Here is a 16,383-nt window from a genome sequence, read left to right on the forward strand (position 1 = left end):
AAATGTTAGATTTGGAGTTATAGAATGCATCAAATATGGTTGTTTTTTTATAAAAATTCTTATATACCATATACACATAAGTTCAGAACTAGAAACAAAAACTATATTGTCTTTTGTACACAATTTTGTGCATATCCCAATTTTGCCATAACACTATTTGGATTAACACAAACACACAAAAAAATCCATTATTGTAATCTGGAACCTAAGGGTTAAGCATGTCCTTTGAACAAGTGAAGATCTCGAACTAAATCATGTAATTCAGCTTGTTGGATTCAATAAGGTGCTTTTTCGTCGCTTTCGGGAAAATAAGAATCATTCTTTTCTGATACATCATCAGGTTCACTTTTGTCACCATGCATTTCCAAATCTTTCTCCCAATTTGCCGAGGTCCTGGAACTGGTAAATTTTCTCCATGAAAAACCGGTTTTATTGCTGAGGTAATATCTGGATATTCAATTTTATGCTTGCTCTTCCTTGAAAACCCAGACACTTTTGTCATGCAGGAGTAACAGTCGTTAAAACGGTTTAGAACTATAATATAAGTTTAAATGGTTTAGTTTACTGATTAAGGACTACCTTTGGTTTGTTCTTTATTTAAATGTTAATTTGTTATTCGTAGACATGAGATATCCCAGCGTTGCCAAATTATGCATAATTTTTAGGAAAAACGTTAATTTGATAAGATCACGCCACGATATATTACAAATGACTGTTTTAAAAAGAGAATGTGTGTGTGTACTTTGTACGCACGTAAGAAGTTATACTTCTATTATATGATTTCTTAAAAATAAATATACTTTAAACAGTTTGTTTAAATTTTTTTAGACACAAAACTAATTTTGTGCTTACCGCTTTCAAAAAAATAAAAAAAAAGTGTAGGATTGCTCCGGACTCGAACTCAAGACCTCTCGATCTCTGGCCGAATGCTATACCAAATACGCTACTATAGGACTGTGTCTGTATCGGTTCGGACGTACTTAATGACAATTCACGGTAACAAACAGACTGGAAGGTAAAGTATAATAAATATTATACAATAAAATGTTTTAATAATACTCATATTACTCCTGAGGAAGACAAATCCAGAGACACAAAAATTATAATAAATATATTCACTAAAAACACTAATATATTGTTTTCACACCTTTTCTTGCACTGATATATTTATACATAACTTGAAAGATTCAGCAACTAAACGCCATACTGTCTGTGTGCGCATGCGCGCAGTATTATGAAATTTTACTCTCAATCGCGCCTAAAGCAGTATAACTTCAAAAAATTAGTAATAAAATACTCATAACTTAAAAATCATAACTAATTTTTTTGAACAAATCATAACTCAAAAATCTTACGTGTTAGGAACTTTTTACCATCATAATCATATTCAGAGAGCAAAAATTAACAAAAAACGGCATTTTGCAATTGGTTGTAAACTACTGTAATTTTTGCCCACACATTGATCTTTTGTCCAATATGAGGATTTTCATCTGACATTTAATTGACAGATAGTCTCATCTGAAAGAAGGATTTGGTTAAAAAATTAGGACCAGTATTGAATATATTTAACATTGTGTCACAGAACTCCACTCTGCGATCTGTATCGTCTTCATTCAAGTCCTGTACGAATTGTGCTTTATAGGGATGCCATTTTTCTTTTTTTTATATTTACGAAGAGTTGTTTGACAGACTTGATTTTCGGCTTTAATTAGTCTAGTAGCCTTAAGAGGATGGGAAAGAAAAAAATCCTAAGGAAGATCTTTGGGCCTATACTTGATGAAGCAGCAGGATAACATAGGATAATAACTAGGGAGCGGATTTATATGCGATCAATTTTGATGAAATATGCGCATATATATGCAGTAAAAAATTACGAAATATGCGCAAGATATGCAGAAAAAATTCACAAAATGCGCATTTCGAGAAACCACAAATTTTCTGTTCTATTCTATTCAGGGGGTTCTTTTATAGGGGGGGGGGGCAATCTTATTTATTATCTTTCAAATAAAATCATTATTTTTTATATATGTAATTTATTCACATTTTTTACAAAAACTGATACCAATACCTGTTTAAAATAAAACAACAATATCACTGTGTGTCTGCGTAACTTGGAACCATATGGGAAACTTTTTTAACATCACTTTTACAAAAAAAAGTTGTTCTTCATAAAGTGCTCTGCATAGTCTGAAACCTAAGATGCAATGATCGGATAACAAATTTTATCAATAATATACCAGGTATGTCAGAAAATATGAATTTCGCTCAAGAGTAACTTTTCTGACATACCTATTTCGCTTAAGTATTATGTTGTAATATGCATTTACACTCTTCGAATTAAAAAATTTTTGAAAATTTTCCTCAAATTTCGGATACCCAACATCATTTTTATTTAAGATAACTCCGATATTCTTATCTAATTTTGCGAAAAAAGTTATTCTTTATAAAAATGTCTGAATAGTCAAAAAACTAAAATGTAATCATAAGATATCAATTTTTTTTTCAATTTTATACGAGGTAGGTATGTCCGTATGTCAAAAAACATGAATTTCGCTTAAGAGTAAAATACCTTTATAGTTCACAATATTTCAACTAGAAGGATGAAATTGCATATTGAAACATAGTTTTTAGTTTCGAACAACTTTTTATAACAACAAATTTCAATATGGTGAAAATTAAAGGTACTTTACTCTTCAGCGAAATTCATATTTTTTGACATACCTCGTATAAAATTAATACAATTTGATATCTTGTAATTGTATCTTGGTTGCTAGACCATGCAGAACTTTTTATAAAGATTAACTTTTTCGTAAAATTAATAATAGCGGAGCTATCATAAATAAAAATGATGTTGGGTGTCACATACTTTGAGGAAAATTTTCAAATTTTGTTTTCACTTAGAAGGCTGTAAATGCAGATTATAACATAATTTTTAATTCCAAACAACTTTTTTTAATAACAATTTTCGATATTGTGAAATATAAAGGCACTTTACTCTTGAGCGAAATTCATATTTTTGACATACCTCGTATACTGTTAATAAAATTTGATATCTGATGATTGCGTCTTAGGTTTTAGACTATGCAGAGCACTTTATAAAGAATGACTTTTTTTCGTAAAATTGATATTATTAATATGGTTCCAAGTTACGCAGACACACTGTATATATCTTCGATTATAATTCACTACAATGCGTTTTTCCAAATTTTTTACGAGGAAACATTTTCTTTGATCAGATGATAAAATATTTTTATAACTTGAAAAACTCCTTTCAACATCAACAAAAGTAATTGGGGCGTATTTAAAATAACTTGTTAAAGTCGAAAATTCTGCACCAAAATCAATTTCAAAATTTCCATTAAAAATTTCGTATATGTCCTCCTAAGTTTTAAAGCCTTTTAAGGACAGGATCTGATCTAAAGCGTGAATATTTCAATTCCCGTGAGAAAATCGTAAAACAATGGTTAAAGGTGTAAATTATTTTAAAAATAGGGGATTTAAAAGAATCACCAGAATTATGGATACCTACTAAATTTGGATACAAATTGTACTAAATATAATAAAAGCGTGAATGAGCCGTCTCTCTTCAGGTAGTTCTCGAATTAATAGATACGACAGCCTGTGCGGGGAAATATTTTGTGTCGAATTAAAAAATTAAAATTTTTTTTGGACTTAAATGTTTTAAATAGGCACAAAATATGCATGTTTCTTTAAAAATATGCAAAATTTAATAAAGTTCTCAAATATGCGAAATATGCATGCAATATGCATTTAGCATACAATTCGCTCCCTAATAATAACTAACAAAGAGTTCGAAGAACTTTACCCAGACGCCAATATAGTAAAAGAAATAAAGTCCAGAAGACTCCAATGGGCAGGGCACTTCAGAAGACATTCTGACGAAAGAGCAGTAAGGCTGGTATGGAAAAAAGTCACAACTGGAAACAGACCACGTGGACGCCCTCGTCTCCGGTGGCGAGATAATATAGCAGGAGACCTGAAAGCTATGGATGTGGAGAACTGGATGGAGATTCCTCAAGGCAGAGAAGAATAGAGGCATGTTGTCGAGTCGGTTAAAACCCACGAAGGGTTGCAACGCCACGGAGTAAGTGATTACTTACTTATGAGGATCTTCAACCATGGATAAAAAAAATCAAAAAAGTTTTTGTTTCTTCTGGACGTGCTATAGCAGTGATTCTCAACCTGTGGGGCGCGCTCCCCTAAGGGGGCGCGCTTTTAGCCATGGGGGGCGTCAAAATATTAAAAAAAAAACATGTAAAACATTGACTAATTTACTAAAATCAAAGCAAAACAAAATTCTGACAAACAAAAAATAAAATACCCATGAACAAGGAGCTATACATAGTTATGATCACTGAACACTAAATAAACAAGTTTAATGTAAATTAATGACTTCCTTGGGCCTCTTTTGCAGATCAAAGCTTATCGAAACAGGGTGTAATATTAGAAATAGACGCTCTCAGTTCTTTCTCTATATTTAGCTGCGATCTATATTTGGTCTTTAAAGCAGCCATCGCGGAAAATCCTGTTCCGCAAAGGTAGGATGGTGAAAACGGTAATAGTATATGGAACGCTCTGGTTTTCAGTGCAGAAAACTCATCATTTACCCCTGCCCAAAATTCAAAGAGGGATCTAATATTAAACTGTTTCTTGATTTCGGCATTTGCTGTGAAGTCTATGAAGGTTTCTTCTTCTGCAGTAGAGAGCTCTTCGGGTGTTATTTGAAACGGATTCCCGACCCACTCATAACTATTAGGTACTTATTAATTGGTCGTCGGCAAAAAAGTATCTTTTAAAATTTTTTGTCAGCATTGCTAAATGATTTTCAATGATTACAAAAAAACTTTTACGTGTTGTGCTTCAACCTGGTAAGTTTTAAAACATTCATCCACATTTTCAAATATTTCTAGGTTTTTTCCTTTAAATTTCTGCTCCATAATTTCAATTTTCTACAGAAAGCATTAACTTTATCATTCGTATCAAATATATTCGTATTGGCCCCTTGAAGTTGTAAGTTCAAAATATTTAGTTTCTCGAATATATCAACCAAGTAACTCAATTTCATCAAAAATAAACCATCGTGAAACATCTTGGCTTGCGGCCTCTTTTCCTCTTCTAGAAAAATGGCGATTTCATGTCTTAATTCAAAACACGTAAAAATTTCCCACGTAATAACCAGCTTACCTCACAATAAAATAATAATGCTGAATGTACCGCATCCATGTCTTTGCAAAGTACAGAAAAGATTCTAGTTTTCAAAGGTCTCATTTTTATGTAGATAATTAACTATTGTTACAATCGTAGTTAGCACAATATTCAAGCCAGAGCTTCTTTGTTGATCATACAGTGTCTCTATTTTTGCTTCATTTATATAATCATTTAACATAGCAAATAATGCAAGCGACTTTGCTATCAATTCTATTGGTTTGCAGAAAAGTAGTTCTACTACTGATCTGCCATCACAAAATCGAACGTAGGCAATAAAATGAGCATATTTATTGCTATTGTTGCCTCATCAAGCTGAATCGAAAATAGCTTTTCACGCAACTTCCTGATTAGCTGATCCTGTACATATTCAGCTATATCACTAATTCGGCGGGCAACAGTATCATTTGATAGAGGTATAAACTCCAATTTTTTAGCAAAATTATCTCCAAACACAGTTTCTACAATTTTGATTGCAGTTGGTAATATAAGATCTTCACCAATAGTGTTAGGCTTTTAGATCTGGCTATTTAATATCAGACTTTATAAGAGACAAGTAAAGCTATTTCATTCACAGTCAAAATTTTTATTAAAACTAATTTTTGCTTTTCACGCCATTTTAATTTTAACTCGAAGAATTCTCGGGATTTGTTAATGTACTCACTGTGAAGCGTTTCCCAATGTCTTTTTAGTTTATTAGGTTTCATGCTGCTCAAGGTATATTATGTATTATTGCATTGATTTATTGTTATTGAACGAGGGGGGCGCGGTGAAAATAATTATGGAAAATTGGGGCGCAAATGGTAAAACGTTGAGAAACGCTGTGCTATAGACATTCTGTCTTCTTTATTATTAAATATTTTATATTATTTCTTTTTTTCTTTCGCTATATAAGAGATATTAACAATATTCAATTTATTAATTTAGTATTTCTTTTTTGTCTTTCAATATTTAGCCTTTTTGTATGATAGACCATTTAGTGGTTTAGTTTTCTTGTCAGTGAGTCTATTTTTTAATTAGCTGTTAAACTATTGTGTTGTACAACTTGTAAACTCAATTAAGAATAATTATTCATCTCTTTTTTAATAAAAAAATCAATTATTGTAACCCCGTTCTAATAAATCGGTTTGGTGTCATGAATATGATCGAGAAATCCTTGCGCTCTTTGTTATCTGCACATTTTTTTTTCAAAACCGCTAAACTTATGAAACTTTAGTTCTGCATCACGAAAGTGGATAGAAAAGACAAGACAGACTCTGCCCCTGCTACCATTCAAATCTCAACGTTAAATTGGGTGTAACATGTCTACTTTTTAGTAGAAGTTTATTCAGTGGTAGCGTTAAATCATGGGTGTTTTTTCACATCTCACCTTTGTGTGTTTAATCGGATCTTTACCGGGTACGTTCTTCAGTGTATTATGTAACCGATCAAGTGTATATAGTAATATTTTTTTAAATCGAATCAAGTGAAAGTGGATCGGGAGGGTCGTGCGAGCCTATTATGGACAGAATTTATAAGAGATTTTAAAATTTTTTTATCGCTTTTGAATTCGCCTTAATCTATGATATTACGGCATTTTTATTAATTTTCTTCAACGTTTTGGCAGGATATCTATGACTTTTTCAAGAAAAATTAACTATTAGGCTTAGGTTCTTTAAAAAGATTGTCTATGTTATTATGACGTTTCTTATTCATTTTTTTCAACGTTTCGGCAGGATACACATGTAATTTTCAAGAAATTTTTTTGAGGAAAAAGCACTTTATGAAAAATTCTAATAAAACTTAAAAAGAAACTTACTTGATTTACCAAGTATGCCAAAGTTTGACGTTTGTTTTTTTTAACTAAACAGTCACCCGTTTTCACATCACAGGAATCCTGAAATTGTTCCTTTGTGTATATTAAATTAAATCGAAATATATTTTGTTTAAAATTTTGACATATTATTTTTATCACTTATTTCATTGTTACTATATTTAATTTATATAGACTCTAGTAGCTCCCTCTTTTTTCTGTGATGTTCAGTTTTTAGGATTTTAGTTTCGTCCAAATCTTTGTTTCTATTCATTTTTATGTTTTGTGAGGACTGTTGAGTCTCTTTTGTCATATTTGTGAGATCGCATTCTTAAGTTAAGTAGCTGGCTGGTTTGTCCAATATATAACCCATCGCAATTTGAGCAGATAATTTAATATATAACATGCGATTTTTTAATTGAGGGGTTTTTGTTTTTAATTTTGTAAAATTCCTTTTCAAAAGATTGTACCTTTTATGAGCAACTGTAATGTTATGTTTAAACACGAGATTTGCAAGTTTATATAGGGAAGAGACATCTAATTCTTCTTTGTCTTGTTATTTTTTTTGTTATTGATGAGATGATGTATGTTTAAATTAACTGTTAGTGCTATTTTTGCTTTTTTTATGGCCTGAGGTATATTGATACGGTCGAACAATCTAATTGCTCTGTCGGAGAGGCTGATAACCTACTGATTTGTTTTGGAACAAGGGATGATTAGAGTTGAAATTCAGATATCTCGACGATCAGGTGTACGATGTCTACTCTTTGAAGTTCGCGAGGATAGTCGGTAGTGTTAAACCGTGGGTGTTTTTTCTTATCTCACCTTATTGTGTGTTTAATCGGATCTTTACCGGGTACATTCTTCAGTGTACCTATTATGTAACCGATCAAGAAATGTAGTTATATTTTTTCGATCAAATCGAGTGAAAGTGGTTCGAGAGGGTCGTGCGAGCCTATTATGTACATAATTTATAATTTTTTTTGTCACTTTCAATTCAAATTATTCAATTGTGTAATTAGGAGATTTTTTATAGTATTAGAGGGATTAATTAGAATATTTACGTCTAAAATAAATATCTGTATCCAAAAATTTAGCATAATAGAAAAATTAGAGATATAAATATTGATTAATTAAATAAATGATATATCTTCTCAGAATATAATGTAGGTACGGATTTTATTCCTTTATTTTATTCTTCTTCTTTCTTGTATGTAGGCTTTAAAGCCTGTTTCTTCTTCAATATTAGCCTCCTAAATTGTTTAAATTACCGCACCATCTTTTTCTTGGTCTGCCAATACTTCTTCGTCCATTTGGTGACTTATCTCGTGCTATTCGTACTATCCTATCCTTTGCCATTCTACTAATGTGTTCGTTCCACTCCTGTTTCCGTTTTGTCACCCATCCATTTATTAATTCTACATTGCATGATCTTCTTATGTTTTCGCTTATCTCCCTATCCAACAGACTTTTCCCTGATATTCGTCGAAGTATTTTCATCTCTGTTGTTTCTAGCAGTCTTCTTGTTTTAGATGTGTCAGGTCTTGTCTCCGCCGTGTATGTCAATATAGGTCTAATTGCTGCTGTATAGATTCTTGCTTTTTGTCTTGTCTTAGGTGTCTGTTCTTCCAGATTGTGTCATTAAGAGATCCCGCCGCTTTACTTGCTTTTAAGCTTTGTTGTCGTACTTCCTCTTCAACATCTCCGTAACTGGTTATATATATTTCCAGATATCCAAACTTTACTTCCTGTTTTATTATTTTCCCATCAATTTCGATTTTTCATCGTAGTGGGTATTTAGATGTTGTCATACATTTGGTTTTTTCTGCTGATATCATCATATTGTATTTCTTGGCTGTTGTATTGAAGATGTGTGTTAATCTTTGGAGACCGTCTTCTATCTCGGCGATTAGCGAGGCGTCGGCGTCGTCTGCATACCATAATATTTGGATTTCTTTGTTCCCCATTCTGTAACCATTTATTTTATTCATAATATGTGTATTTTATGTACCAAACTTTATTGGTTTTTTTAACGCCTTTCCTGTGAATTTTTTATCGGAAATACTGCTTTATTATATTGACATTTTTCTTATAATTTACATATTCTGAAGCTTTCTATGAGTAACGGAGATAACTATTGATTCATTTTTCCTTACACTAACACTTACGTGTGTTATTATTTTTCTTCTCTAATTTTTCAAAAGATCTTTCCTTCGTCTTGATGTGTCTATCCGCGATGAATGTTGGCCATCATCCTGGCATTCTTTATCTTATCTGCAACAGCGTGGAAAAGCTGCACAGGTATTGTGCTGCACGTTCTGAGGTTTTTCAACCAGGCTGTTCTTCTTTTTGCTGGATCTCGCTTTCCAAATGTTTTTTATTGTGGTATAGCTTATAGCAGGACATAATATATTATCTGGATTCATTTCGCATAATCTGTTAGAATTATTATTAATGGTGGTAAGAGTCAGAGGTAGTTGTAATAGATCTCTTTTTACTGGAGTTTGGTTGATGTAGAGTAGATCTTCTGTTATCCTTTTCTTGCTAATTATCAAGAGCTTTGTCTTCTTTGCATTTATGTTGAGTCCATACTGTTGACTGTGATACGTGATTTTATGATTGTAAAGATTTGTAGGTCTTTTAGGATGTCCGCAAATACTATGGCGTCATTTGCATATCTAATATTGTTTAGCCTTGTGCCTCTTTAGTGGAATACTTTTTTCAATTTCGTACAAAGCTTCAATAAATATTTTTTCAGAGTAGAAATTGAACATTAGAGTACCTAAACAAAATACAGTCCTGTCTCACTCCATGCATGATTTTGACAATATTCGGGTTGCTACTTTGATCATACAATATTTATTTTATAATATCGGTAGGTACTCGTATTATCCTTTTCACGTAGTTATAAATACCTATATAGTTGTTATAAAAACGAAATGATTATTGTTTTATATTTTTAGCAGCAAGGACAAATATGACCTTGTTGCATACTTTAACAGTCCGATATGCGTAAGAGTGTTATTTGTCTTGAGGCGTATCTATTAAAATTTTTGAAAAAACTAAAGCAAACTCCTACGTTACACGATAATGATCTCCGAACTAGAAATATACACACAATTATAATACATAACAATTATTTTAATAACCAATAAAACCGAAAGGTTAACAAACTTGATTATATGGTTTGATTCTGTACTAGATAAGTCTTTAATTATATCAATAAGACTTGCAATACTAAAATAATTAAATTTGTCACTGACATAACTTGACCTAACATATTCATTAAGAGGATGGGTACCTACGTATTTTCGGCTGCAATGCTATTCAAATGGGGATTCATTTTTTTCGAATTCTGAGAAAACTAATAAGTATTTTTAAAAAATTTAAACGCATAATGAAAGATTACGTTATTACCGAAGGCCGAAAGTCCCTGAAAACTTCTATAATGTTTATTTTAATAAGTTACAGAAGTGAAAGACTAAGAGAAAATTTAGTGTGATTTTTAATTTCAAATATCTCATCCAAAATAAACTTTATATTTATTCTAAGGGATTTTCGGCACTCGGTAATAATTTAGTCTTTCATTCTGAGTTTAAATTTTTTAAAAGTATTTATTAGTTTTTTCAGGATTCGAAAAAAATGGACACCATGTCCGTGGTAATATTTTTCCAAATCTATTTTTGTCTTACAACGCACTCAGTCGAATATTGTCAGATTATTGTCAGTCAGACAGTGACAATCAGTGACAATTTTAAATACTTGACATGGCATCGGGAATATTTTGAGTTATTAATTGTTGATTAAATAATATTGATATAAAGTGTATTTGATAAATAATTGATTTAAGACGTGAACTTAATAAAAATTTATTTATTTTGTATTATTTGTGGAAGATCCAAGCAGAGAATACATCAGGATAATATATTCTGTGATCCAAGTATTTTCTTGTTAAAGATGTTTAAAATTTTAAGCGTTCCATAGTAACAATATATTATTAAAAAATCACTTTAACATTTTTCCTCTTTTCTCGATTGAGTATTAGTTTTTGTTGTACATATAAATTATTACAATCACTAAATACATAGTTATACATTTGCAATTATACAAATAACAGTTATCGAAGAACATTCAAAAGCCATCTCTTTAAGTTAATGATGGCATTTTCAAGTACAATGACATTCTAGTAATGTTTACATATCCATACCAGTGTGAATTTTACTACACGTAATTTGCCGTGTAAAGGCAGAAAAAGTAGGGATAGCCGTAAAATATTTGCGACTTATGTACCCATGGCCTTAATAGAAAATAACATTTTTTATTAAGGGGATGGGTACGAACTTTCGACTTCAATGCTATTTAAATGGGATTCATTTTTTTCGAATCCCAAGAAAAAGTATTTTTGAAAAATTTAAACGCAGAATGGAAGATTACGTCATTGGCGAGGGCCGAAAGCCCTTGAAAACTTATACACTTAATGTTTATTTTGGTAAGTTACAGCGGTGAGAAACTAAGAGAAAATTTAGAGTGATTTTTAATTTTAAATATCTCATTCAAAAGAAACTTTTTATTAATTCTAAGGGACTTTCGGCCCTCGGTAATAAAGTAACCTTTATTCTGCGTCTAAATTTTTCAAAAATACTTATTAGTTTTCTCAGGATTCGAAAAAAATTAATCCCCATTTGAATAGCATTGCAGTGGGAAATACGTACCCATCCTCTTAATAGAAAATAACATTTTTTATTAAGGGGATGGGTACGAACTTTTGACTTCAATGCTGTTTAAATGGGATTAATTTTTTTCGAATCCCGAGAAAACTGATAAGTATCTTTGAAAAATTTAAACGCAGAATTAAAGATTACGTCATTGGCGAGGGCCAAAAGTCCCTGAAAACTTATATACTTAATGTTTATTTTGATAAGTTACAGCGGTAAGAAACTAAGAGAAAATTTAAACTCATTCAAAATAAACTTTTTATTAATTCTAAGGGACTTTCGGCCCTCGGTAATAAAGTAACCTTTATTCTGCGTTTAAATTTTTCAAAAATACTTATTAGTTTTCACACATTAGGATTCGAAAAAAAAAATGATTACGTTTAAAACACACTGAAAATTTTGACAGGCATCAAAATGTTCCTTTCCTCTTAACTGCCATAATAAAATTATAATTCTCTCTCTCTCTTCTCTCTCTTAATAAATAGTACAAAGTAATTTTTGGTGACCCCCTCTGTGGCTCAGTGGTAAGAGCGCCTAACCTTTGGATCGAAAGTTCCGAATGGTAATTAGTTCGAATCCCACCAGGGTCAGAAATTTTTTCATTTATTATAAATTAATAAATGAAAATAGTTTCTGTCCTTGTGGGATCGGTACTCACCGGAGGGACCGCAGACGTTCGGATACAATTAGCGTCTCTTTGCAAAGACAATGACGTCGACTTTGCAAAGTAACAAGACACTTACTCAACACACACACACACTACACATTACACCTGAGTTAGTGATAAGTTATACAATTACGTGGCTAAAGGTTCTAGTTCTAAACCAAGGCCAGAATCAGAGAAAAAAATTTTTATGGTGCCTTCATTTACATAACATGTATAGCGAAGAATCTTCTTTCATTACTACTTAGTTACTAATTTATATTGAATAATTTAACTAGTATTAAAAGCTAAAAAATAAAAATGCGTTTGAAAATGAAAGACAGCTTACGTTTCATTTCTGTTCAGTGGTGATCAATCATCACATTCATTACCCTCATCCGTAAATCTGTAGATCCGTAGATCTGAAAACCTATACCGTCGTGGAACCAATTTCTGAGTACATCCTTACTCTTTGCCTTTTACAATATAAGACAAGGAGACGACGAATAAAGGAGATGAAAGGGACCCTACAATATTCAGTCCGGAGTGAAAATCGAAACGTCAAACATTAGTTAATCACCCACATAAAGAGTTAAGCAATTCCCGATCAACTGAGCGCTCTGTACCGTAATTTGAAATCTGCTAGTGCGCACAGTATGTTCACGTCTATTTGCATTCTGGTTTACCTGAAATCTGGTTCAAAAGAGAATCATTAATATTCAGGTCAGCGGACTACTATTAATGGAAATATGTACTTCAATATACAAGGCATCATTCCATAAAATAGGTAGATTCCTTGTTGATAGAACTTCACACTGAGCTGAACATTAATGACTTAGTTCGCTTGTAGAACTTTACCATCGATGATTGACATATGTATATAATTTAAAATTATCTTTAATTTGTAGGTCCTCCAGGAGTTAGTATAGAAGATGCTTATGTTCAGTTATTTCCAGTTAATAAGCAGAAATGCCGTGAGATCAATCCAATAAGGGACATTACATTTTATTTATTTACAAGGTAAGTATAAATTGTTAGGATATGAGCGCAATAGGCTAGCAATATGAGCCTATTATTTTATTAAACTGGTAAAGTTTTTTTACTTTAAGTTTACTAAGTTTTACTTTAATTTAATGTTCCATTCTAAAAAAACGGAGCTTAGACAGTTCTCTACTTATTTACCTTAAAAATAAAACCTCAAAGAATCGATTGCGATTTATAAGATACCTCGAGTGCCTGTTTGGGCAAGGGAAGCTGTTTAAATAATCGCTTTTCGGGATAAACAAATTGAATAGTGTTTTTTGAAATTATCTCAGTCAATTGGTTACGTATTTTAATTTGGAAACTCTTAAGACGAAAGAACTTTCTATGATCTACAACATTTATTTGAGCCATTTTTCTCTAAAATGTATAAAAACGTTTTGTTAAATTTTTTACATGTGAAAAATACTTATATTTTTCGTTGATTATACAGGGTGTCCCGAAAAGATTGCTCATAAAATATACCACAGATTTTGGGGTCAAAAATAGGTCGATTGAACCTCACTTACCTATATACAATAGTGCACACAAAAAAAGTTACAGCCCTTTAAAGTTACAAAATGAAAATCAATTTTTTTTTAATATCGAAAACTCTTAGGAGATTTTTCATTGAAAATGGACATGTGGCATTCTTATGGCAGCAGGATCTTAAATAAAAATTAAAGTAAAATTTGTGTACCCCATAAAAAATTTATGGGGGTTTTGTTCCTTTAAACCCCCTCAAACTTTTGTGTACGTTCCAATTTAATTATTAGTGTGGCACCATTAGTTAAACACACTGTTTTTAAAACATTTTTGCCTCTTAGAACTTTTTTGATAAGCCAGTGTTTATCGAGATATTTTGAATATTCTCACTATAATTTTGTTTTAAGATGATCCTGCTATAAGAATGATACATGTTCATTTTCAATAAAAAAATCTTTAATAGTTTTCGATATATTGAACAAAATCGATTTTCATTTTGTAACTTAAAGGGCTGTAACTTTTTTTATGAGCACATTTGTACTAAGGTAAATTGGGTTCAATTGAACTATTTTTGACTCCAGAATGTATGGTATAATTTATGACCAATCTTTTTGGGACACCCTGTATAAATTATAAATAATTTTCAGCCTTAAGTTTAAATGATTCTTAGGCCAACCCTGAATAATGATCCCTATTCTCCACCCCGTTCACCACTCCCTTAGATATCCAGACATTTTTTGAACTACAAACGGAAGACATTTTCTCTGCTTTCTTCACGGTACTTATCGCGGGATAAGTACCGCGAATTTCTCTCTTCCCTGTTGACCACCACCGGCAATAGAAGTGCAAAGATAACCCTCTCTCTTTATTGTACACATTTTATAGGCAAAACATATTTTTTTCACTTTTTACGATTGTCTAACAAAAACAAAGCAAAATTTTCTGTACATCTTCAAGCATTTGTCATCAGCTTTCCGTCATATACCTTTTAGAACCTTTAAATACCCGTATAAGATTTTTTCAGCTTTTGTCTTCCTTGGGTACTGAGAGAATGTTGATATTCAGATGAATGAGAATGGTCTCCATTCTGGTTGTTACGTATAATAAATTATCTGCTACTGTATTGCTCTCACTGTAACAACCCATAGAAACTTAGGATTCTGTAAAAACTTCGGCTTACCTGCTAATACCATTTTTGGCAACGTACCCGTATACTTATGTACAAAGAATTTATATCGTGATCAAATATTTATTTTTCCAACAGCCAATAAATATGCCTGTTTCATTTTTTATACGAGAGGTGAAAGGGTTTGACTGGCTAGTTTGAGACTTGTTGTATTTTTGTAGTGTTGTAATTGATCTAGATTGTTGACAGTCATTGAAATATCTACAATATTTTTTACATGGTTTAGTTATTTACTAGGTGAAGTGATTTACTGGGTTTAGATTATTATCTAATTTAACAGTCCTACATGGGTAATATGTGAAGTTATAAAACTTTTATGCCTTCATTAATTTTTAACATGAATTTATAAATTTTATTTTTACGAAATTATTATGTAAATTCAATTCGTATAAATGTTGTATTATACAGGGTGTAACGAAAATACAGGTCATAAATTAAATCACATATTCTGAGACCAAAAATAGTTCGAATGAACCTAATTTACCTTAGTACAAATATGCACATAAAAAAGTTACAGCCCTTTGAAGTTACAAAATGAAAATCGATTTTTTTGAATAAATCGAAAACTATTAGAGATTTTTTATTGAAAATGGACATGTGGCATTCTTATAGCAGGAACATCTTAAAAAAGAATTATAGTGAAATTTGTACTCCCCATAAAAATTTTATGGGGGTTTTGTTCCCTTAAACCCCTCCAAACTTTTGTGTACGTTCCAATTAAATTATTATTGTGGTACCCTTAGTTAAATTGAATATTTCTAAAACTTTTTTGTCTCTTAGTATTTTTTTGATAAGGCAGTTTTTATCGAGTTGCGGCTTCTTTTTTAATATGTTTACATAAAATTTTTATGGGGGTTTTGTTCCTTTAAACCCCCCAAATGTTTGTGTATGTTCCAATTAAACTTTTACTGTGGTACCATTAGTTAAACACAGTATTTTTAAAACTTTTTTGCCTCTTTGTATTTTTTCTAGAAGGCACGTTCTATCGAGATATTACTTCTTTTTTAATATGGTTCAAAATATATACCTAAAAATGTAAATCATAAATAAATTTTCATATTATTTAGTGTAGGAAACAGAGGTTGAACCTTGCAAAATGGACACAAGTCCGGTTTTATTTTTTTTCTGGCATATCAAGGGGTGCTTATTATAAGACTAACTTTTTCTGAAAAAATTTCGCCCCGGAACCCCCTTCTCACCCCTTTAAAGGGGGTAATTTATGGTTTTTGGAGAACGCAGCCCTTCCTGTACCTTTTACAAAAAATTTCTTTTATAAAAATATGAAGAGGACTATATTTTCTACGATTTATTTCCA

At 31.4% G+C, this 16,383-nt stretch overlaps 1 protein-coding gene across 1 annotated transcript in view; it reads left to right on the forward strand.

Moving 5' to 3' along the window:
* Positions 1–13,277: 13,277 nt before the first annotated feature.
* LOC126880991 (pancreatic lipase-related protein 3-like) overlaps positions 13,278–16,383 on the forward strand; it is a gene marked incomplete at its 5' end in the record, with an annotated part of 35,767 nt that continues 32,661 nt past the window's right edge. The window contains one exon of the mRNA XM_050645074.1: positions 13,278–13,396. Within this exon, the coding sequence (XP_050501031.1) occupies positions 13,278–13,396 (119 nt within the window). The remainder of the gene's footprint in view (positions 13,397–16,383) is intronic.

This window comes from Diabrotica virgifera, chromosome 2, assembly GCF_917563875.1.
Source record: "Diabrotica virgifera virgifera chromosome 2, PGI_DIABVI_V3a".
Lineage (NCBI taxonomy): Eukaryota > Metazoa > Arthropoda > Insecta > Coleoptera > Chrysomelidae > Diabrotica > Diabrotica virgifera.